Here is a 24,353-nt window from a genome sequence, read left to right on the forward strand (position 1 = left end):
AACACATTGATGGTTTAAACATGTGGTTAAAAAATTCACAAAATTCCCGTTCAATTTCTTATTGTTTTGTTTGCTACGAACGAATACATGTATACAAAATAACATCTAAAAAATAAATTGGACGGTGATTTAAAGTAAAAATGGCAGCGTTCACTAAAATGGTGCGTTTACATTATTCACTATTTCCTACGATTGTCCACGCGAGGGAGACACGATACAGTAGCAATCTCAGTATATGGATTTATTCATGTGTAGTGAGTACTATGCTAATGTACAATTTAATTACAATGTATTCAATGTTTACTAAAAGCTGATTCTACGCATGCACGTAGTGTGTTACGGTACAATAGCAGCGCATGTGTATGCGGTGTGTTCGCCGGCTCACGTGGATGCCGCAACACAGCCTTGGAGGACTTCCTGAAAATAGTCCCATAAATTTGCCCTTTTGTTTCAAATGCACTAGTGCGACCGTGTTTGCTTCATCTAACCGTGTCTTTAACGGCCTGTTCGCTATAGCGGTGCGTTGCCATTAAACGTGGTACGGTTAATTTTCTGTTGTTTCGGACGCCAAGTGTCGTTACGCATGTCAAATATCCCTCCGCCATTTTTTGTCCCCTTTCAGACTGTTTTGGTCTTTTCGATGTTAGCAACGGAAACAGCCCGAGACAGCACTAAAAATCAAATTTCAGATTACAAAGTAATTTCGTTCGGATTAACGCAGCACGTTGGCAAGAGGTTCAACGCCCGTATTTATTTCAGTAGAGCCGTTTTCACGTGTTGTCTTTTTAAAGTCGTGTTTTTCCCTCTTTTAAAAGCAATTGTACAGGTTGCTAATTGGGCTAGCCTAGCCCCGCTAGCTTGTTAGCATAGCATCTTCCTTCAAAACTGAGGCACGTTGACATTAGCCTGCTAGCCACCAGAGCTTGGGACTGTGCTAACAGCGGCGGCTAACTGTCACACAACCAACCACACTAAACACACACACGGCTGTCTCGTCGTCGTTGAGAGAATTTGCGGTGCCAAGCTGGTCATTTTAAGACGCCGTCTTTTATGGGCTCGCCATGTCAATGAAGGCCGGTGGAAATCGCAGCAAGCCCGGCGGTGGCAACGCCGCTGGTGCCGGAGGGAGCGGCGGGGGACGACAAAATCTGGGCAGGTCGGTGCAAATTTGATTCAGTCAATTTAGCGACAAAATACAATGACGCTTTGGCGTACTGTGATCCGTTTCCCGGACGTGTTCACATTTCGCTATCCGCGGTGTCGTTTTCAAGAGATGACATGCCCGCTTTGTTTGCGATTTTTGGGGGTGAAAGGAGTGTGAGGGCCTTGCGACGTGTTGGTCGCCCGGGGAGCGACCGAGCTAGCGCGGCCTGTCCGCTCGTCCCTCATTGCACATTAATGTCACAATTTCCACACTATTCCTGTGTTTTCAATCCGTTTTCCTCCCCAGGATATTTGTTTACAAACCACTCGTTAACGTCGGTTTCGCTTGCGTTAATTAGCTTTTTTTTTTTTTGCAGCGAGTAACAACGCGTTGGCCTTGGTAACGCTAATCAGATGTACCTGAACGCACCATTTGACCGATTACTGCCGATAACGTTCATGTCAAAGATGGCAAATTCTCATTTTTCGTTTAGATACACCAACTAGGGCGCATGGGCGTGTATGAGGGCGAAGAAATGGTCGAGTAAGCTATCTGTCAACCTTGACGTCGCCCCGCTCATGTGAAATAATAATGTCCTTCAAGTGTGACTTTTAAACGCGATGCCCGAAGGATCAGGTGATCGCATAGCTGTCAGCAAAATGAATTCTTTTTAAGATCGACTTCTGATTCACTCGCTCACCGGCACAGTACAGCACGCCCTGTTTGTTCACTGCGTAGCTTTCCATTGAGGCCGTCTTAAAAAAAAAAAAAAAAGAAAAAGAAAAAAAAAGTGTTACATTTAAACGCACATGACAGAGTAGGACGCTATTTATTCCATTTGTGCATCGATAGGAGATTTATACGAGCCGATAGTGGAAAAGGAAGCTTATTTTACCCCTTCAAGATGTTTAATGATATCTAATGTCTATTGATTAATACTGAAGGCGAGTGAGCGGCATGTGATTGCATACCTTGGCCACCTTCCAGCCGCCGAGCAAGGTGCATTCTAGGACATGCTCAATGAATAAGGTGCATTTTGGGAGGTGACTACAGTATAAGGAATCAGTGTAGTTCACCAAATGAATTAGGTGCATTTGAGGACACTCAGTGAGGTGTATTCTAGGACGACACAATAAGAAGTCAGTGCATTTTACAAGAGTGTGGTGCATTCCATGACACGCGAATTAAATAAGATATATTCTAGGCTGCGGTTATAGTAATAAAGTGCATTTAATCAGAATAATAATTAGCATTTGAGGACACTTAATTAAGGTCGTGTCTTGAACTTGACTGTAAGAATACAGTCTATTTCACGTGAAGATTTTGTTGAATTTGAGGACATGTTCAATGAGTAAAGTGCATTCTAGCGTTGCTACATTGTAAGAGAAAGGTGCGACGTGGATGTGACTATTATAATACATATTGTATTTACAGTTAGTCTTAAAGTATGTTCCTATTAGGCTATGGTCACATTGCTGGTCATTTCCATCCATCCATGCATCCATCCAATTATTTTATTATTATTATTTTATGTTTTTGCCATATGTGACATCTGCATCAGATTTTTTTTTTTCATGCAATATGAACCGTTCAATCCGATCAAGTCCTCTGGTTGAATTGTATATGTACTGTAGGGTTAAACATCCATCTATCCATATGGATAATACTGTAATGGTACTTTTTTAGGAATAAAAACAGCACATTGTACAAATGCTTAGCACATGCGCCTCACAGTTCTGAGGTTTTACGTTCAAATTTCAGCTCAGGACTTTTTATTTTGAGTAAAGTTTGCCTGGTCTCCCTATATCTGCATCCCCCCACCTAGGGATGTATGATTCAACTTTTTTGTCACGCCGACACTAGTACAAGTACTCGACTCTTGAACAGATACCGATACCAACCGACTGATACCACTAGTACTTTAGATACATCAAATTTCTGTTGAACTAGTGACGGGTTAAGAAATACCCATGCATGCCAATATAGCACTTTCCCTTAAGATGGCATGAAATTAATGCCAATTTTCTACTATCGTTTTTTCCATTTAGTCATAAAATACATATTTTGTATAGAACAAACAGTAAAATGAATTTAAATAAATAAACAAAACGAAACTATCCGCTCCAGTGGCAAGAAAAAGTCCCACCCAAAATAAATGACTTATTTTCATGGAATTTCAATGAAGTGCAAATAATTAAATTGAATCTCAGAAAATGGATGGATGGACAGATGAACGGACTGACATCAGTGTTTCAACTAACATTTGGGAATACTTACCATCTAACCACCATTTTAGCAACACAAGTTTGTCATCACACACAAGTTTGTCTACCATTTCAAGGCGTTGTTTTTGTGTAAGCGTCTTAATAACTAAATAATAAAATATGTTCAACACATTAAACCTAACTTGTTTTAATCTTAATTTAGATACGTGACTCAAAAAGAGTTGTGGGAAATTTGAGCTGTCGTGTTGCATTCATGTACTGCATGCTGTTACGAGAACTGATGGATTCATTGAATTTGTGTGCGCGTGTGTGGTCTACACTGTTTTAATCGTGGTTAGTGATGTACATGTCAGTGTCCTGGAATTTTTCTCCTCTAACGGGAACACTTTGATCACTTCATTTTTGCTTGTAAAAACACAAGAGGGAACGTTTGTCATCTGTATCGTCTTTATTTTACAGGGGAAGACACAGTGGTAAAGGTCCTGCAGCGGTAAGTAGCCTGTTTGAACACTTTGATTTATGCAAGTTTGTGGGTACGCCGCTAAGTCTCTTTGTGCAGCTATTTGAATGTAGCCCGTTTTCCTACTAAATGAGTCCAGCATGGTTGGGCAAAGCATGAAAACGTGATTCATCAGATTGACTATAAAGTAAACAATAGAACACATAACAATTGTGCTGCAAGATAAGTGACACATAACTGCACTTCTTGTAATTACTCTTAATAAAAGCATTTTTTGCCCCCCGTGATCTCACGTTTGATCCTATTCATACAATACACAGTGAAAAAGTATATATAACGAGAAATTGTGTGTGTTTAGAACAAATTAATGTTATTTAAATTCATTGCAGCGTGTATTTTCTCTTCAGGTTATTTTCAATGGAGTGTATGCAAACATGAGGATGGTCCACGTCTTGACATCAGTTGTGGTATGTTCACTGTCAAGATAACTCGGCAGAATTGTGCGTAACCTTGACACAGCAGTAAAGCCAGCAGTCCAAGATAACATTATGTGACTCATGATTACTGTAAATGACTTAGTCTAGCTGTAGTTTCCTCAAAATGTCCGCACGGCAATAAACAAAGCCCGGGCGATTTGCTTAGGCGGCTGCTTGCTTTAACAAAACGCATTGGATCAGTCATCAGGATGTTTCGCATCAGATGGTTTCTGGACATGTCTTTAAGAGCGTGTGAATTGACTTTGACAATTCAGTGTGTGTGCGTGGATGAATTTTCACCCAAGTGAAAACATGAATGATGATTGCAGGGGACCAAGTGTGAACTGAAGGTGAAAAATGGAGCCGTCTATGAAGGAGTGTTCAAGACTTACGGTCCAGAGGTAAGATGGCAGCCGGTTTAGTTCAGGCTCACTTCAGAGGTGATGCTGACAGTCCACTCCTTTCAGAATGCCCTTTTTTGGATAAGAGATACGTGGCCCTTCATCCTCCCTTTTAGGCAGCCACTTTGCTCAGTGCAAACCCAGGGAGTACATTTTGTTGTCAACAAATTAAATGCCAAACCCAGACAATTGCAAAAGTTTCTGCCTTTTTTTTAAAGAAGTTGAAAGAAAAGTCTACAACGGCGATTCTTGAAGTTGACACACTACTAAAGTGGAAATGTAGCTTAGTGTGATTTAAATTTTTTGGGTGTGTTGTCCCCCAGTGTGACCTGGTGTTGGATGCAGCCCACAGGAAGAGCCCAGAACTGAGTGTGGGCCCCAAGAAAGAGGACATTGTGGAGAGCATCGTCTTCAAGGCTTGTGATGTTGTCGCTGTGTCCTTCAAAGACGTTGACCTCAACTTTGCCAGGAAAGGTATGCAACATGTACTTGACTCATCAGCGTCATTGCTGTACGTACACTCAGCCTCGCCGAGAGAACCCATGAAGCATTCAGTGTGAGAAGGTGACTTTGTCACCTTGAATTCACTCACAAATTAACAAGAGTGAGTGAATCACTGCATGCGCACGACTGTATTGATCAGTGTGTGTTAACTAGGAAGTAGGGACTCTGTCATGTGTCTGCTCTTGAGACGCGGCTCGGTTGACGACTAATGCGACCCATCGATTGGTCCGAAGCCCTTGTGCAACGAGGGCACTCAATAAAGACTGAATGACGTCTAATTCATCTTGACCTATGCAATTCTCCTTTGAGAAATATCGACCGTGTGCCAGGTTTTTGCCTGGAAATGGACAGGTGCTACAGTGTGGAGTGTGTTGGGGGACTGGTTATGATGCAATATTTCTTAAGGTGTCAAAAATCATTGCTAACACCATAGCTAATTTTTATTTTATGTTCCTGTATATGAAGCAGTGCCTTTACTTATACAAAGCATATCATAATGTGTTGTGTACGTAGACAGTTGTTCACCATTCTGCCATTCTGTCAGTCCACCTTCTGACTCTTTGTCACCTGTCTTTGCTCTCCCATGGTCTAGTTTCCTCAGACACAGGTAATATGTTTGTTTTATCCTCTCCCCTTTGCTGTCCCCGCCAACTGTCTCTACTTGAAAATCAAACCTGTTGCAATCGCTCGTGCTGCTGCTCATGCCCTGTATGGTGATTCTTTCAAGATTTCTGCTGCTTCATCTTGCGGCTTAAAACTAAGAATCAAAAACAGTGGAACCTCCAAAGTCAACTGCCCTGAAGGCCATTTCCCATCACGATTAAATACCATCCATCATTTCCGGGCTGTAGAGCACATCTGAATACGATGATTAAGTCATACTTGCTAAATTTAAAGAAGAAAAAGATTTTCTACAATGCAATTATGTTTTTTTTTATGTCCCCTCTACTCGTGTATTATACGGTTCCCCATTTGCTGGCATCAACGCCCAAAAGGTTAAGTATTCACGTAGTAATTTGATTGGTCTGGGATTTAGTGTATTCAGATGTTTTTTATTTGTGTAAAGAAAGACATCTTACCATGCAACAGTTTTGGCGGCCGCGGTCATAAATTTCACTGCTCAAAAAGCACGGTGACGGCCTGCGAGTTGATTTGTCCCAACGTGTATAGGTAGAAGGAACAAGGAAACATCCGTAAATATAAACAAACGTCTTATCTGATGTCATGTTTTATATGATAATGGGTTTCCAAGATGGTGTTAAATATTTCCCAAAGCAGGTTTCATCACAGCCATTTTATCATGCTGTCGCGTCAAACACACTCGGTAAACATTGGTCGGCATTTATCTTGAGTTTTTTTGTGACGTCACGTGAAAAAGACTTGGCCCCAAATCAAGCTGCACCTCGCTCGCTCGCATGTTATATTCTGCAGCTGTCGTCACGCCATGATGTGAGACCAACCAACTCCTCTGAGAAACGGGACACCCTATAACGTCGTCATAAGATAGGTGTGGTTGACACTCACAACTCGAACACGGGTGAAAATGTTGGCAGCGTCGTGACGCTCATCTGTTTTTTTTGATGATGGTTTGTGGTATAATTAGAGTAAATTTTTGTACATTTTGTGGGCGGGTGTCAAGTACTCGTATTTTTGCTATTTATGGCAGGGCTCCGTCCTTGGTTGATGTATGTTTACTCGTCAGTTACAACCAGTTTTCAATGTTACAACCTACGTAACACTTTAAGTAAAAAAAATAAAATGAAAAGGCGTTTGTTGCTGTGTTAGAATTAGTTCTCAACACTCATATGTTTACATAGATGTTATAAAAAAAATTCTGGAATGGCCTTTTTCCATTTTTACTATCGAAATTTGAATAAGATGTGGAATTTTCAGTAGTTCGGCGAGATGACTGAAACAGTCTGGAAAACAATTTGTCTTTTGGGTTTGTTTATATTTGACACTCAAATATACACAATTCTAACAGCAGTTTACAAGATAGTGGTCTCTGAGAGAGTGTGCAGTAAGAATCATGGGAAGATTCTTTATGCTGCCTCGTTAGAGATTTTTTGGGAGGAGAAAGGGAGGGTCAGCTAGAGAGGAAAGCAAGCAGCAAGTCTGTTCCGAGCAGTTAAGGTCACTTCGATATTGCTTCATGTACGAGAAGTGAAAAGCTCATTGTTAAAGAAAATACAGGTGTCCTTAATACAGTATAAACTTATGTTAATACATGCTAAATGATTATTTTCCATAACAATGTTCAAGGTGACCAGTATCCAAGAGCAATTTGTGTTTTAAACTTAAGAGGTTCCACTGTAGTTGAGCTTCATGTTGCTTTCAGCGGAAGATCAGCCAGGTTCCACCAAAAAGCATTTTTCTGTAGTAGAGTCTTGCAAAAGGTTGAAAATCATTGCAGGTTAGACATTTATACACATGCCATCCTGTTTCCAGCTAGATTGAATATTTTAGTTTTAGTTCAACAATACAAGGCTAACCATGCAACAGTTCATAAATGAGAACAGGCCCACCTGGCGCAGCATACCAACCACTTTCATTTCCATTGAAAGCAACAGGTTTTAAACTCACTTTTAGAACATGAGAAAATTCAAAGTGCTCACTCACAATTGAATTCAAATGTCAGAATTTTCAATGAAAAAAACACACGAATTGACTGCAGTCTAAAGCATGCTTGCTTCGCCTCACCCCCCACCCTGTGTGTGCAACTTGTGCTTCCATGACGGACAGCAGTCATAAAGAATACTGCTAACTTAACTCTGACTAATTAGAGTGTCTATGTAAGTAAACGTAGCTGATGTGCATCATTTTGGCTGTTGTTGGTAGCTATGTTTACTATGCATATTCTTCCGTTTACATAAGTGGATCTAAAAACCTTCCTTCCTCCAAATTTTTCCTTTTACATGTTGCATTGATCAACTGATCAGTTTAGTTATTTTGCCCCAACAATAATGACCGCTAATTGCAAGACTCGCACAGATTATAGGGTTACATTACAAACACCACATCAGTAGATCTTTATTTTGGTATAGAATGATGTTACTTTTGTTAATGGTTGCAAGTAGTTGCAATTTTATTTTCCCTCATCGAAAAACTTGAAGGCATGTGCGCTTTGGTGCATCAGCGGTAAGCGTGCGGTTCCCCTGCCTGTTTGTGTGTCTGCAGAGCATAAAGGTGTATCCTTGCGTGTCTCAGATACCTTCACAGACTCCGCAGTGAGTGGCAGGATCAATGGCGAGCACAAAGAGAAAGATCTCGAGCCGTGGGATGGCGGCGAGACCCACAATTCTGACAGCCTGGAGTCGCTGGATACTGATGTGGTGGGGAAACAAGATGCAAAGCCACAACAAACACCCGTCGAGGCATCACTTTTCCAATGTGTAGAACATAAATAGTAACCTGTTCTTTATTGTTGTAGTCAAATGGGTGGGACCCCAATGACATGTTCAAGTACAACGAGGAGAAGTACGGTGTCTTGTCTACATATGACAGCAGCCTTTCCACATATACGTAAGAATACCTTGTCAGTGTTTATGTGCTTTTTAACATGACTTTTCCCTCCCTTTTAAATAGTTTTTCTGTCTTTAATTTTTATGAAGTATTTTTTATGTGGAATTGGTCATTTACGTCACTTGATAGTTGCGTTTCAGCTTATATAAATGTATACAGTATGTAGAATAAACAAAGTATGCCTCAAGTAACAGTGAGCAAAAAAATGGCCACATTACATTATCAAGTCCTTGATATATATATATTTTTTTTAATTGTGTAATAAAATGTTATTTTTAATTTAATGTAATGTTTGTTTTGATTTTTTATTTATTGCAAATAATGAAAAAATAGATAAGTTAAAGAAATGCTTTTTAATTTGCTCGATAATTGGTTAATTTTGTAGATGACAAAAAAAAGAGAATTATTTCAGTAACTTTTACACACACATTTTAACTAGAGATGGGTGTCGGTTTATACCCGACCTTATGTCATGATATCTGTACTTGCGATGGCAAGTTATTTTTTAACAGGGATGCACAATAATATCGGTGGCCGATAATTATCGGCCAATTTGACGTCATACAGATAAACCGGATAATAAAGCAATTGGCCAACTTGCCGCGTTGGTCCATCTATTGTGGTTGTGGCTGAAAAGTTGTGCCCAACTCCTCAACCCCTCCCCTATCCTAGTGTGACATATTTGTGACGTCATAATGCGCGCGACCTCGTGTTCACAGAAGAGCAACATGGCAGTCGCTAGTGTGGGCTTTCTTTACTGTCTCTCCCCAAAATATTACCCTGGTGTTTTTTTGTTGCATTTTTTAAAACATGACTGTTTTGTTTTGGCAAACTCAAAATGAGTTACTGGTTGTCTTTGATGCAGATATATCAATAAAATTCAGCTTCATGGTGCTCTGCACAATGTTTCAATGTATTTGTACATGTTAGACTTATACTAGGACTCGAAAGTATATTTAGGTTCAAGTTAAGTTGGCAAACAATTATCGGCTTACTTATCGGTTATCGACATTGTCACTTTCTAAATTATTAGTTATCGGTTTTTGTGCATCCCAAATTTTTATTTTATTTGTTGTTTTTGTGTGTGTGTGTGAAATTAGCTCAAGTGTTTTTACTATTCCAGATGACTAACAAACAAGCAATCAATAACACTGAGTCTATGTATTCTAACCTGACCTTGCTTCCCAGTGTCCCCCTTGAGCGTGACAACTCGGAGGAGTTCCTCAAGAGGGAAGCGCGGGCCGCCCAGCTGGCCGAGGAGATTGAAGCCAGCTCCACATACAAGGCCCGCGTGGCCCTGGAGAACGACGAGCGCTCAGAGGAGGAGAAATTCACCGCGGTGGTGAGAGGGGAAAGAGAGATGCACACATTGAGCAGGTGATACTTGGTTCGCACCCGTGACAAGCGCCACTGGGCCGAGGCAGCATCGTATTGATTGTGTGTCTGCGTGTAGGGAGAACAAATACATCCCCCCGGGTCAGAGAAACAGGGAGGCCATGTCATGGGGGCCCGGACGTCAGAATTCCCCACGTCTGACTCCCAACTCAGCTGGGCCTTCGGCTCCTCGTGCGGGACTGCATGACTACAATCAGAGCCCAGGGGGCGACCAGAGGGTGGTGAACGGAGGTACGGATGGTCCGGCTCACACACACCTGTGATGCTTTGTGTTCCCTTACAGCCGACATTTTCAGTGGAAAATGGCCTACCCATTTTCAGGTCAGCAGTTCCCACCTGTTTTCCATCTTCCTTTAGTAATAGAAGTTTGTCATATAAAATTAAAATGAATAAAAAAATTAACACTTTAAAATGAATGATTTATTACTTTTTTTTTTTAAATGCTATCATTCACAATAACAATGCAGTGGTTTTAGAACAGTCTGACATACAAGTTTCGCCGGTACCTACAGCACACAATGAACTTGTTTGCGTGAGGCGCAAAAATACGACATCACAAGTGGCCATGGTTAACTCTTTGACTGCCAGACGTTTTCAGAAAAGGGATGCCGTGGGTGCCAGCCGATTTAAGCATTTTTGACTGATCTTTCAAGGTCCACAGAAAATTATGTGTTTGGACTATGGAAACACACATACTACCAAATGAAAGATTGGACTCTGATCTTTCATCAGAAAAAAAAGTTTGTTTCTACCTTATTCCGTTTTTCAGTAATCAACAATAGAAAATGGTTAGTTTCACCTCTGTTTTGAAACAAACGTCTTTTAACGTCTTTGGCACTCCTCCCTAGGATTTTACTAAACGTTATTTAACGTTTTTGGCAGTCAAAGAGTTAATTACTGCCATACAGTTAAATTTTTTCATTTAATTAATAAAAAATAATCACGATTATTTTTGATTGATCTTTAAATTACAATTAATAAAGCGATTATTCATCAATTTCAAAGCTTTGTGTTTATTCAACTACTAAAACTCAACTACAGTCATTTCTGGACTATAAACCGCTACTTTTTTCACTTTCATTCGACCCTGCGGCTAATACAAAGGTGCGGCTTATCCATCAGATCACAAGGGGGCGCACTATAAAGGAAGCGCAAGAGCGTCAGGCAGTAGTGAAGGGCATGACTGTTCTTTTAAGTGAACTGAATCTTTAGAATTAGTTCATTAAAAAGATTCGTTCATCCTTTGCTGCCTTGCATCTTAGCACTCATTCTAACCGTGAATAAGCATCTCAAGCACACTTAGTGACACACGACGTGTTAATCGTTTATCTACAATTAGAGTGTTTTCAAGATTGTGAGAAGCCAAAATTGAAATCACGATTACATTTCGATTAATTGCCCCGCCGTGGTCGAGTCTAAGGTGACAATCGTCGACGTCATTGAATCAGTGACATCCTCTTTGAATTGTGAATGAGTTCTTGGTGACGTTAACTGTTCATTTTCACAACAAAGAGGTTACTGATCGACAAGCGCTTTTCTTTGCTTTTGTCGCCTAAGCTGACACTCCAGAATATTGTCATCATTGTCGGAGAGCGTTTGCTGAATTCCCTGACAGCCGACTTGACATGTCAGATTGGCGTTCATAACACTTGTGCCAAGGATGGAATTGCGTATTATAAGTCATTTAAAGTGGACATGCTAGCCTAGATCTCATTTATAGTCAAAAATGTTGTCACGCTTGAGGCACCACAACTAGTTTGCTGCACCAACCAACCACCTGTTGCATTCCGCAAGGTGTCTGTAGTTTTAATGCCAAAACACCTGGGGGCTAATTGACGTTATTGCACAGCGGTAAGGTTGACTAATGGACCAGTCATTTCAACCCTACTGTAATTATAAATTTACTACTGCGTTAGCGTAGGTTAGTGATAGAGTACACCGCGTTCTAATTTATGTATACATTCGGTTTGGGCACAATTGTCGCCATTTTTGTTATTTACCTTTTTATTATCATTAGTTCTCCTCCCTTTATTGTGAAGGGTCTGCCATCCATTTCTTCTCACTTTAGTTACAAACCTGGTTCCTTGCCCTGTAGCGTGCCACATCCGCAGGTCATTTTGTCTCGTAAGATTACATTTGCCCTTATTATTTATTCCGTTTAAATTTTTCAAAGCCTTGTTGCACGCGTCCTTATGTTCTCGCTGTACTCTTCTTTTCCCGTGTGAATTGCTCATCGTAGTGTATCATCCTTGATCATTTGTCCTTCCCTCTTTTAGGTTCATCCCATTGGCCCTCACCCTGTCCATCTCCTTCCTCCCGCCCCCTTCCTCGCTACCAGTCCGGCCCCTCCTCCCTGCCTCCTCGGGCCACCACGCCCACCAGGCCACCCTCCAGACCCCCCTCTCGACCTTCCAGGCCTCCCTCTCATTCATCCTTTCCCTCCCCTTCCTCCTCCTCATCTTCCTCCTCGTCTCCCTTTCCCCTCCACGGGCCCTCGTCGCCGGCCTCCACTCTGCCCAAACGCATGTCTTCAGAAGGTACCCACATCAGTGTGTGGCGTAGACCTGGGCATAGGCATGAGTTGAAGGTGGATGGGTTGGTCTTTCTTAACCACAGAGTGACGCTTAACATGTCCTAGAAAGTTTAAAAGCTGCTTTCAAAAGTAAATTTGCCCAGGTCTCGTGTGGAGCAATAGTGTCAGATGAAGTTCACTTCTGCAGAGTGATTTGGAACTTGTTAGTATTTTTGAAAGTGGCAAGGCACAAGCAACACGTCACCTAAATGACCCATTAAACCAATGGGGCGGTGATCTTCCAGATGGTGTTTCATTTAAGAATAATGCAAAAAAAACTTAATCATTTATTTTATGGATGCTTCTTTCCCCATATGAATGCGTGGCACATGGGATCTGATGCATCTGTAATGTCAAATCAATGCGGCGAGCAACATTGAATTTCTAGCATCATTTGTAAATAAATGATTCTTTCCTAAAGTTGCAAATAAAAGACTTTCTATGAGCCCCTGGAGCATGTTCCATGTCATCTATCAAATAGGGATTTGCCACTGCGACTGGTTTGCCCATTTATTTTCTGCCCCAGTTCTGTCAGTACCTTGCATTGAGGGGTCACCAGTTCATAAGCTGCTTGTTGGTCAATTCTTTTTTTTTTTCAACACCATCTCACCTGTTCCCCTCTTCTCTTCACTTGGCTGCGGTTTCAGACGTTTGCTGTGTTTGTGTGTGGTTCAATCACTTCTCAGCTACTAACAAGCATGCTGGCACTCCCGGTGCGACCGCAGCTTGACCCTTGACCTTCTTCTCTCAAATGCCTTTTGTCTTCCGTTCTTTGTAGGTCCGCCACGGATGTCTCCGAAATCCCAGAGGACACCCCGAGCTCACAGAGTGCCCCCCAGCAGGACCACGGGGATGCCCCCGGGGGTAGATCTCATTTCTCACAATGCGCCCGGAGAAGTCCCGGTGACTCCGTCCAACAGAGGCAACTCTTCAGGAGGGACTTGGTCTTCTGTCGTTAGCGGAGGTATCAATGAATGTTGTCACCTCAGGGTTCATTCTAGGTCGAAGCGTTTTCCTTCTTAATGTTTTTTTTTTTTTTCCCATGGAAGTTTATGTCTACCCGCCGGTCATAGATTGTTTTTGACACTGATTAAGCTTTACATGTGGACATAAGTGAAAAATGTCTTTTTCCTCCTCAGCTCACAGACCTCGCTCCCCGCGTCAGAACAATATGGGAGGAGCTTCCGCTTCTCTGCCTCAGACCGGAGCAGCTCCCGCGGAGTCTTTTGCCGCACCGACGTCCGCTTCCTCCCCGACTGCTCCGAGCCCCGCCCCTAACATGGTAGCCTCTCTGTCAGGAGATGGTAAGGCCCCCCCGAGTGACGTAACTGTCGCAACTGCTTCATCTCGTTCTTATTAACATGTGATTGTATTACAGTTAAAGAAAGTCGTGTCCAGGAGACGAGACAAACATCCCCCAAAACCAACAAAGACGGCATGAAGGACAGTTCTTCCAGTAACAATAGACCTCTGTGTAAAGGTAGTCCAAAGTCTTGTCAGCCTTTAAACTCTGAAACTAGAACCAGTTTTTAGTTTGATGGATGACTGATATGTGATTCCCAACTATTGGAAATGATCCAATTTCAATGAAGTGGTCTGAAAATGGTTGCTTGACTTTAAATAATGTATCATTAATCTATGCAACTGACCTATAGTAAGAGGTAGATCAATAATCTCTGGCTTAAATATTCTTTCCTCCTTACAGGTCCCCCTTCCTTGGCACCCGACCACAGGAAACAAATAGACAATTTAAAGAAATTTAGTGAAGATTTTAGGGTGAGTGTCTTATACTCAAATGTTGTTAATTCCTCAAACCTCCCTAAACTCTTTGTCGGTCCTTCATTCTTCAGTTGCAGTCCAGCTCCAACCCGGATCCTGCCTTCGACCACGTGGCCAGTAAGCCGCCAAGAGACTCCGCAGACAAGCCTACCGACATCGCCTCCTTGGACAAAACCTCCTCAGCGGGCCCTGAAGACCACGGCGGCGGCGGCGGTGGCGGCGCCACCCCATCCGCGGGCGCCATCAACACCAGTAAGCCCGGTAGCCCCGCCGCTCTGTCCCCGTCTCCTTCCGGCCCGGACCAGAAGAGGGCGGCGGGGCTGGACGTGACCTCGCAGGGGGTTCAGACGACGGCCATGTCTACTTTTGGCGGGCCCAACAAGCATGAAGAGAAGGAGGACAAGAAGGAGGCGGTGCAAGAGTGAGTGACAGTCGGAACAGTTCAATAACGCCAATGATTAAATTGATCTTTTATCTGCTGCTTTCCTTCATGCAGTCAAGTAAGAAAGTCCACCTTAAACCCCAACGCCAATGAGTTCAAGCCAAGGTTCAACACGCAGGTGAGAGCGCCGCCACCGCGACATTAGACACACAACAAATTGAAAATTTCATAGGTAGGGTGTATCCATATTTTATCAATGTAGATTATTGGGTACCTTAGATCATTAAATATTGGGGAAAATATGTAATATGTTAAAATAAAAAAATGCAATTCATTAACTATAAAGTATTTTCACCAATTGAGATTTTAAATATACCTTTATAATATAATTAAATATAAAATAAGATTATTTAGTAGTATTTAATTTCATAATATAATATTCAATAATCATTCATACATTTTCACACTTTCTTAATTTTTTTTCAAAATGACCTCTATTATAATAAATACAAAATATCATTTAGTTTTATATCTATTTGCATTTATCTGTATAAGTGAATAAAATACATACTGTACATAAAATGTATTGGGGGTTTTTGGGGATGAAATATTAAATATCTTCAATATAATCAAATGATCTACAGTATTTCAATACAACATGTATTATAGTAAATTGGTATTTTATTTATAATTTCTTTATATAATACACATTATATTAGTATACAAAATATTTTATAGTATTCAATCATTCATACATTTTCATAGAAAAAAATTACAATATTTCAATATAAAATGTAACATAGTAACATAGTTTTATTTTTTCCCCTGCGGGAGTAATGAGGCGTCTATTTGAGGTGCAGCCGTTACTGACTTGCACGCTCAGTGATTAATTGTGGCCCGGGCTCTATCAGATCGGCGGCCATTATTTGAGGAAATCAACAGGCGTTTCTAACGGAATGCTTTCTCGTCCATCCGTCTCTTGTCGGCAGCCCAAACCAGCCAACACCCCGACCCCCCCGCGACCTCAGGGCCAGCCCAGCCCCTCCATCGTGGTCCAGCAGCCCCCGACTGTTTACGGCCAGCCGGTGTGCTTCCCGCAGATGTATCCTCTCACACCAGTTAGTCCCGGAGTGCAGGTGAGACGCCGTCCTTTGTCACAGCTGACCCGGCCGGCCGTGGCGACTTTGACGTGAAAGTCCCACCGCCGTGTAAATGCTGACGTCTTTATTTATCTGGTGTTGCTTTAAGAACAACTTGGTGATCCAACATCAGACACATGTAAAGACACACATTTTTCCTTTTCTTCCCCCTGCTCCTCATCCTCTCTCTCTCTCTCTCTCTTGCTCCATTAGAAAAGCATAATATGGAAGGTTTGTGAATTTTTTCCTAAAATTTACATTTATTTTTTTATCCTTTTATTTACTTTTTTTTTTTTTTTTGTCAAAGCCCAATTAGCTCTGAGATGTTTTGCTTGCTTGTCAACTTTAACGCATTCAGATGTTGGTTTGCCAACTTCTTATTGCAATTCATCTCTTACAACTTTAATTTTCAAGCTGCTTAGGGTTTAATTTCTGCCTCAGTAATAAAAGTGCATGAGATTTACTGACAGGAAGGCGTAAAAACACACACACACAAAAAGTAGTGCATGCGAGTCCAGGTAAGAAAAAAAAAAATGCTTGTCTTTTGTTTTTGAGTTAATATTTTTTTTTAGACTGTTAATAGAAATTAGGATGTCACGATTGTGTATAAAATAAGCACATAAAGAATTCCCTCCATCTTGATTTGATTTCTTGATCCCTTCCGTGCAGTCTCCAGCGATGTACCAGGTCCAGATGCCGCACATGACCGTCAACCAGTCTAAACCGTACAGACCAGGTAAAGGTGAGAACAGCCTCATTTCTTATCCTCGTAGCACATCACCATCGAACAGCTCAAATAAAAACGTTGGCATGTCGGCCCCATCGTCTTCTTTTGCTTGGCCAGTGCCCAACATGACCCAGCAGAGGTCGGACCAGCACCACCCGCCGGGCACGCCCACTCTCATGCACCAGGTCACGGCGGCGGGGCCGCCCATCATCACGCAGAGCCCGGCCTACTCGGCCCAGTACTTCACCTGCAGCCCGCAGCAGTTCCCCAGCCAGCAGCTGGTCCAGCAGATGCCACACTACCAGTCTCAGGTCTGCTTACGGCAAACATTTGCATCATTTTTTATTTTTTATTTTTGCTGTTGTGCAATTAGGGGTGGGAATCTTTGACTGTCTCATGGTTCAATTTGATTCAGATTTTTGATTGACAACGATTTGATTAACAATTATTTCTGCTTCAAGCTATAGATGTGCAAAGAATCGTCATGATCTACTACAGTCCAGTTTGCAACACAGAATGACAAATGAAAATATTAAAATGTTTTTTTTTTTAATTACATTTATTAAGTTTTGAAGGAAAGTGCCTTTTCCCACCAAAAAGTGTGTGTGGACCACAACTGCTACTCTCTGTAGTTAGCTATAAATTTTATAACTTTTATATATTCTGCCCTCCCTGAGTAGACTGAGTACAGTTTAGCAGACAGCGAATAGTCCCTCAAAAAGAGTCCAATGTTGGTATCTGTTTGACCCTGTTCCGTTCTCAGTTCTCACTGACCATACAGAGTGGACGATTAAAGCAATGACTTGCTTGTATTTATTTGCATAACTCAACACAGTACACTACGTTATTCTTGGCTCTTACTAGCCCTCCTTTAGTGTATTCCCTCACTCTAATCAGTCCCCCAAGCAACATGAACCCAAACGAAGAATACTATTGTTACAGTATCAAGCCGTTTATTACACTCCAGTTGAGGTTAGCTTTAAATCGAAACCAACAAAATGAAGTCAATTACACAGTGCACACGTTAAATGCAAACACACTTTGTTTAGCTTGTTTCCCGATCGCCGCTAGCTCAAGGCTAACGCACAAGGGAAAGCGCCATTGACTCGCTAACGCTAATTAGCGCGCTACTCGCGGTACTTTTATCACTCAAAATACGGCTATTCGTTAAAAAAAAAAAAACGCTCCAGGAATGTATACAGAGAAGCATCTAACATACTCACCGGCATATGCTCTTTTTACCCTGTAAAAAAAAAAACATTTTATTGTCATAACTGGATCGTGACTTTTTTCTTCTACTCTGTGAAGTGGCTACTACTTAACAGTGTATCAGAACGTGCGGAACCACACTGCCTCTAAGTGGCCAAATTGTGTATAACATGAACAGCGCTCTCATTAAGCACACAAAGTTTCAAATAATTTTAACAAAAATCGATTTTGGGACATTTTATATTCATTCTAAATCGTAGTAAATGAGAATTTTTTATTTTTTTTTTTGCAAACCCCTACTGACAATGTTGTGCTTTTCCACCTCACCCCAAATAAATCTGAACGTGGTTTGTGTTCCAGGCGCAGCACATGTTCAGTCCTGTGATGCAGGGCAGCGCCCGCATGATGGCGCCGCACGGTCACGGCCAGCCCGGCCTGGTGTCTTCCTCCACCACGCAGTACCCAGAGCAGACGCACACCATGTATGGTAAGTCCCGCCCCCTCGCTGCCTCCCACAATGCACCTCGGCGGCGGCGGCGGCCGTCTCACGTCGCCCTCTGGTTGTTTCTCAGTGTCTCCTGGCCCCATGCCCCAGCAGTACCCCCACCCCAGCGCCACCTTGCACCCCCACCCACAACACCCTCAGCCCTCCGCCACGCCCACAGGCCAAGGGCAGCAAGGGGGGCCGCCTCAGCACGGGGGCCCGCCCAACCACCCGGCCGCCAGCCCCGTGCAGCACCCGCAGCACCCTCAGGCGGCAGCGGGTGACAACATTTGCACCTCCCAACGGGCCCTTAGCATCCGCCCGCTCGGCTAACGTCACGTTCTCCCCTCGTGTCATTTCAGCCGCCGCCGCCGCCGCGCAGGCTCTCCACCTGGCCAACCAATCCCAGCAGCCCATGTACTCGGCTTTGGCCCCCACGCCACCCTCCATGACGCCGGGGCCTAACCCGCAGTCGCCGCAGGCGTCCTTCCCGTCGGCCCAGCAGACCGTCTACATCCACCCGCAGCAGGTGCAGCACGGGTACAACCCTAACCACATGGCACATGTGCAGCAAGTAAGCGCAACGCAGTAAGATGAAGATGATGAATCATGGAATTGGCGGCTGAAGTCTTTTGTGTGCTGCTTTGCGTCAGGCGCACATGCAGTCGGGAATGGTGCAGTCTCACCACGCGCCGCCCACCCACGCCCCCATGATGCTGATGGCCACGCAGGGCCCGCCGGGCGGCCCGCAGCCCCCCATGGCGCAGACGGCCCTCAATCACATCCCCGTCTCTTCCACCACGCCCTTTTCCTACCTGGCGCATCCGCAAGGTAAACAGCAAAAAACTTTTCTTCTCCAGGTTTCGGCTGGTGTTGACTTTTGTGTCTTTTGGCTTTTGCAGTGCAGCCTCATCACCAGCAGCAGCTGTAAGATGGCAGGTAGATGGCGCCAGAGAGCGGAAAGTTTATTCATGATGAGGATGAGGAGCCCTCCTCCCTCCTTCTTTCATTCTTTCTCCTCCTCACCCGACATGTTTCCCCATCAACTTCCCGTCCTCCTTCCCTCGTCCCTCAGACAAGGCAATAAGAGAATGTTAATAGGTTGACGATGCAGTGATTGATGAGTGTTTTAAGAGAAAACTAATCTGTGACCGAAGAAGAATTAAACTGGAACTTTGTCTGCACCTTGTGTCAGGGTGAGGGAAAAAAAAAAAAAAGAAAAGAAAAGAAACGCAACCCATTTTCGGACAGTATTAATGTTACTGTTGTATCGCTGATGCTGCTGCTACAAGACTACAAATGTCTAACCAAACTAAAAAAACGGCCAGCGACAGGGAAAATACAACAAACATGAGTGTTTATTTATGAGAAGAAGAAAAAAAGAATAACGGTGATCACAACCCACCTCTCACCTGACCCTAATGTAACTTTTAAGTTAAAACTTTTACTTTGTAGATAATATAAATAATTTAAAAAATTAGCCAAAAAAACTACAAAATAAAAAAAAGTTTTAAAAACTGAACCGACTGCTGTGTGTTTCTTGGAAAAGGAATCTTTTGCCACAATACAACTATACCTTTTATTTGTATAAATACTCATTCATTACATATTTGGACTTTGAAGCCACATAAAATGACCTGTAAATTTATGTTAGTGTAAAGTAACCGAAATTAATCATGTTTAAGGGGTTTATCTGCCCAAATGAAAATCATTACTTCTGTGATTTTATCTGTGTTCTTGTCATGTAAAATGACCACTATCACCTTTTACCTTTTTTTTTTCTTGTAAAATTGCTGTATGCTTGTAATGATTTTTCCTTCTTCCTTTTAACTCATTCACTGCCATTGACGCCTTTAAATGTCAAAAATTCATTTGAACTATTTCTATTAGTTTGATATTTTTCCCCACTTTTGTTTACAGAAGTATGAAAACCTCGATATTTCTTTTAATCTTTTTTTTTTTAAGATGATTAAAAATTAGGGGCGCGTCAGGCGGTTAAAATTAATAGCATGACCTCAATGGTTAACTCACAATTAATCACAAATTTTATATTTGTTTTAAATGTACAATATTTTTTTTCTAGGTTTTTATATTCTTGTCAACAAAAGTGGAAAATGTTAAACGAATAGAAATAGTTCAAATTAATTTTTGACGTCTATAGCCGTCAATGGCAGTGAATGAGTTAATGTGTAAAATTCCTATTTTGCTGCTCCGTAAACTACTTTTTTGACGTTTCTGATTTGACTTATGGGAGTCATCCCAATTGTTGGTAAATGTTTTCAAAACTTTTCTTAATGCATTATTTGCATTTTTTTCCTCTCAATCTTTTTTCTTAGTTAATCTAATATGTTAATTGTGACTACCTTAAAGCCAAACCGGTTGGAAGGAGGCTTTAATGTGGTTACTGGTTAGGTTTATTTTACACACAAAAAAAGAAAAAGACAGGAGTCCAATGTACAGTTGATATATAATTTAGAAGGCTTACAACTGAATGGAAAGGGATTGCGAGCACAAAGACAACATCTTCATTCAAAAGCTCTGGTGATGGTCATGGGGAGGAAGTGGGGGGAGCTTTACAGTGCTGAGGTAAACACAAAACAGTATTGAGAACATGTTCAATTATTTAACGGGAAATGTTCAGATCAACTCAAGGCACAATGGCATCAAACCATCATCATGGTCAATAAAAAAAAAAAAAAAGTGGCTGAAGCAACTTTGATAAGAAGCCTTGAAGCAGGGCTGGGGAACCCAACATGGAGCAATTCTTTAAAAAAAAAACAGAAGAACTGTTCTATATATTAAGAAAACACTTAACCCATCAACGCTCATCATACTGAACAAGCAACACTTGTTGCATCATATTTGTTCATTTAATTTTTGTTTGCCCTCAGAGGACTAGAAAATATAAAAGGTTCCCCACCTCTGATGAAAAAAAAAATATATATATATATATATATTTATATAGCATGAGAACATTGCGGCTATGTGGAATCAATATTGCACGACACACTCTTAATTTTTCTTTTTTAAAGCGAAGAGACGACTCGTGATGGGTCAACATGTTACAGTTGCAAGAACAACATCACGCTCGTCCATTTTGTTGAAGTGCCAAAAGGAAAACGGGAAAAAAAATAAAAAATAAAACAGGACGTGCGTTAGTGTTAAGACATCCCATTGCTACCAAAATAAAAGCGTGGCGGACGTAGATTTGGTGATTTGTAGTCATGGTGACGTCGCACACCAAATTGTTAATGCTACCCGTCTGTGTGTTAATTAAAAAAAAAAAAAAAAGTAGAGTTGGACATGTTTTAAAAACAAAAACAAACACTCCCACTTTCATAACTCACCCGAAGAAAATGTGCACATGCGTGACGGTACTCGAACGCACCACGAAGCACTTGGGGTCACAAATATAGGAAATATTTTGTAACGGCGACATTAGTGAATGCGAAAGGCTTTCATTTGTTAATATCGTCTATATCAGAGGCAGAAGAAACAAAATGATCGGTGTATTTACTTTGTTTTTTTTGGTGGTGTGTAACCCTGTTGGAATGAATCGATCATGATGTCCCTCCTAAGCCCATTTTTTTGATTTTTGGACTCAAGTGTGACTAAAGTTTGGAAGTGTAATGTTTTAGCAGATTAGCATTTTGCCACCTTTTTCCAACTGAAGCCAAATTAGAGCTGTGAAAACCTACAGCAGATATAAAAAGTCTACACACCCCTGTTCAAAAGCCAGGTATGTATTTGTTTTCCATTATTGTGGCCTGGCACAACAAATATACCAACTGTTCCTGTCATTTACAACTTCATTTAAACAAGACATCAAGGAAAGCCTACACAAACATCAGAACTTTATTATTTAACAGATGGCCCTGTTTGATCTCTTATACTCTGCTGCCACCTGCTGGCCGTTTTTGTAATCAATACTATTGCTTTAAGCGACCTCTTCAGGTTAGAAGCTGCATCAAAGCCTTCTAGCCCTCTAGCATTAAAAAAAACACGTATAAATATGTTTTGGGGACCATGGCAATAAATAAAATAGAACATTTTTGGGAACAAATAAGTTAATGGTGTAAAACATTTTGAACAGGGGTGTGTAGACTTTTTATATCCACCGCGAGGGTATTTTGCAAACCAGGACAGGTGAAGTTTGAACTGTTGCTGTTGGCCAACTATTTCAAATCTCGGCACTCATGCTGACATCATCTAATTATGCGAGTGTGGGATGATGAGTCCCCGTGTTGAAGTATGTAGACTTTGCTGAGTTCTGTGTAAAATGGATGACAGATGACAACCTAGCTCAGGGGTGTCAAATTCATATTAGCTCAGGGTTGGACCGGTTGTGAAATTACAAATTTATGTTTTGATTTTGGCCGTCTGATTAATTGGTTCGACATTACTTTTTTTTTTTTTTTACTTTACAAAATCATCTCGCAGACCAGTTTAAACCCCCTTGCCCACCCCTAACATAGCTGAAAGGTTTTCCTCAATCTAAAATGACACACATTTCTCCCTCATTGTCACCGTCTGACGTCATCATCTAATTGTGGGATGCTGTGTTGCTGCGTGAAAGCGCACGCATGCAGAAATGGCCGAGTAGAAGACTCGCCGCAATTTTGCAGGATCTCTGTCAAAAAGGCGAGAACCAAAACAGGCAGAAGTTAATGCCTTTGAGTAAGTGTGCGCAGGATTCTGTGTCAAAGTGGATTAATTTTGCATGATCTCTGCATGAAAGGGGCTCAAGCTGATGCAGAAACATGGACACTCGAACCACAATTTGAGGCGTCGCAAAACGCTGATAATCACAATTTTGCAGGGTCTCTGTGTGAAACAAGGCCTGGTTGATGTTTTGTCTTTGATTGCATGAGAAAATACAATGTGGAGACAAAACACACGCATCTTCTTCTCCAAATAGCACAAACCACGCATCCGTTTTCGATCGTGCCAGCTGACTTTGGCCACTGTGATGCTTTCACACAGAGAGAGGGAAAAAAAGTGGAAATAAGAGAAATGTTGTGACAGAGCATCAGAAGACAAACGAGAAAGAAGAGTGCTTGCTTGTTTGTTGTTTGTATTTGGATAAGAAAGTGAACGTTCGCCCCAAAGTCTTTTTTTTTTTTGTTAAAAAAAAGTGATCTAGCGTCAGCAAAGTAACAAAGGAGGCGGCGGGAGGAGGCCAACATAAATTAAAAAAAATTAAACAATCTGTGACGCGTGCTAAGCTAGCGTTGCTCGAAGCCAACTTTCAAAAGTTTGCCTTTAGAAAACGTAGAAAAATAGTTTTTGTTTGCTGGGCTTTCAGACGACCCGCCCGCTCCCGGCCCGTCTCAAACATCAAAATACATTCACTGCGGACACTCGTGAGGAAGCCGCAGGGGGTCTCGAACCCGCGCGCATCTCGCCGAGCCGGGCGGGACGTCAGAGCAACATGTACTGGTTGTCGATGGCCCGCTTGCGTCCGCGCTCGGGCTCCAGCTCGTAGTCAGAGTCCCGCTGGGGGATGACGGGTGGGTTGGCGTGGCGGAGCGGCGGACGCCGGCCTGCAGACTCGCTGCGGCGCACGGGGTTAGAGGCAGCGGAGGTTGGCGGGGCCGGGGCGGCGCGGCGAGGGGGCTGCGGGCCGGAAGCTCCCGTGGCGGCGCAGGAGGACGAGGAGGATGAGGATGAGGAAGAGGAGGGCGGCTGGCTGCAGCGAGACGCGCCGCAGTGGGCCAAGTTGGGCTCCGAGTTCCAGCGGTGAAGCGAGAATGGCACCAAGAGGGCGCCAGAGAGCTGACCTGCCACACCAAGAACAACATTTGAACACATCACTAACATGGCAACTAATACACGTGTCATGAAAAGTTGCCTGGTGGTCCAAAAACCTTTTTTTTTTTTTTTAAGTTGCCTAGGGGTCCTACAAAAAAAGTGCCTGATTGACCTAAATTGATT

General features: G+C 42.2%; 2 protein-coding genes across 11 annotated transcripts in view; one reads left to right on the forward strand and one right to left on the reverse strand.

Annotated features, from left to right (window-relative positions):
* The first annotated feature begins 453 nt into the window (after positions 1–453).
* Positions 454–19,941, forward strand: atxn2 (ataxin 2). 8 transcript variants are annotated; one of them, XM_077561398.1, is made up of 26 exons: positions 454–1,156; positions 3,829–3,859; positions 4,237–4,296; positions 4,635–4,706; positions 5,030–5,180; positions 5,803–5,817; positions 8,388–8,542; positions 8,641–8,732; positions 9,921–10,109; positions 10,186–10,358; positions 12,404–12,664; positions 13,478–13,663; positions 13,839–14,003; positions 14,078–14,179; positions 14,405–14,475; positions 14,550–14,899; positions 14,975–15,038; positions 15,850–15,996; positions 16,213–16,230; positions 16,669–16,741; positions 16,844–17,037; positions 18,296–18,422; positions 18,508–18,699; positions 18,782–18,993; positions 19,073–19,250; positions 19,322–19,941. In XM_077561398.1, exons 1-26 carry the CDS (start codon positions 1,062–1,064, stop codon positions 19,348–19,350), a joined length of 3,402 nt encoding a protein of 1,133 aa, XP_077417524.1. In that variant the 5' UTR covers positions 454–1,061; the 3' UTR covers positions 19,351–19,941. The 8 variants fall into 8 exon arrangements, with proteins under 8 accessions (XP_077417524.1, XP_077417525.1, XP_077417529.1 ...); XM_077561399.1 differs by having other exon boundaries at positions 16,669–16,735; XM_077561403.1 differs by having other exon boundaries at positions 8,418–8,542.
* A 933-nt stretch (positions 19,942–20,874) lies between these two features.
* sh2b3 (SH2B adaptor protein 3) overlaps positions 20,875–24,353 on the reverse strand; it is a 45,718-nt gene continuing 42,239 nt past the window's right edge. For all 3 annotated transcript variants that reach the window (XM_077561408.1, XM_077561407.1, XM_077561409.1), the window contains one exon: positions 20,875–24,199. In XM_077561408.1, the coding sequence (XP_077417534.1) occupies positions 23,841–24,199 (359 nt within the window). In that variant the 3' untranslated portion in view covers positions 20,875–23,840. The remainder of the gene's footprint in view (positions 24,200–24,353) is intronic.

The sequence above is a fragment of the Vanacampus margaritifer genome, chromosome 3, assembly GCF_051991255.1.
Source record: "Vanacampus margaritifer isolate UIUO_Vmar chromosome 3, RoL_Vmar_1.0, whole genome shotgun sequence".
Classification (NCBI taxonomy): Eukaryota; Metazoa; Chordata; class Actinopteri; order Syngnathiformes; family Syngnathidae; genus Vanacampus; species Vanacampus margaritifer.

Excerpts from the sequence above, each read along its gene's own strand:
- atxn2 (XM_077561398.1), top strand. The coding sequence starts at position 1,062 with ATGTCAATGAAGGCCGGTGGAAATCGCAGCAAGCCCGGCGGTGGCAAC. Across the intron at positions 16,742-16,843 it reads ACCGTACAGACCAGGTAAAG|TGCCCAACATGACCCAGCAG; the intron begins GTGAGAACAGCC and ends TTGCTTGGCCAG. Across the intron at positions 17,038-18,295 it reads TGCCACACTACCAGTCTCAG|GCGCAGCACATGTTCAGTCC; the intron begins GTCTGCTTACGG and ends TTTGTGTTCCAG.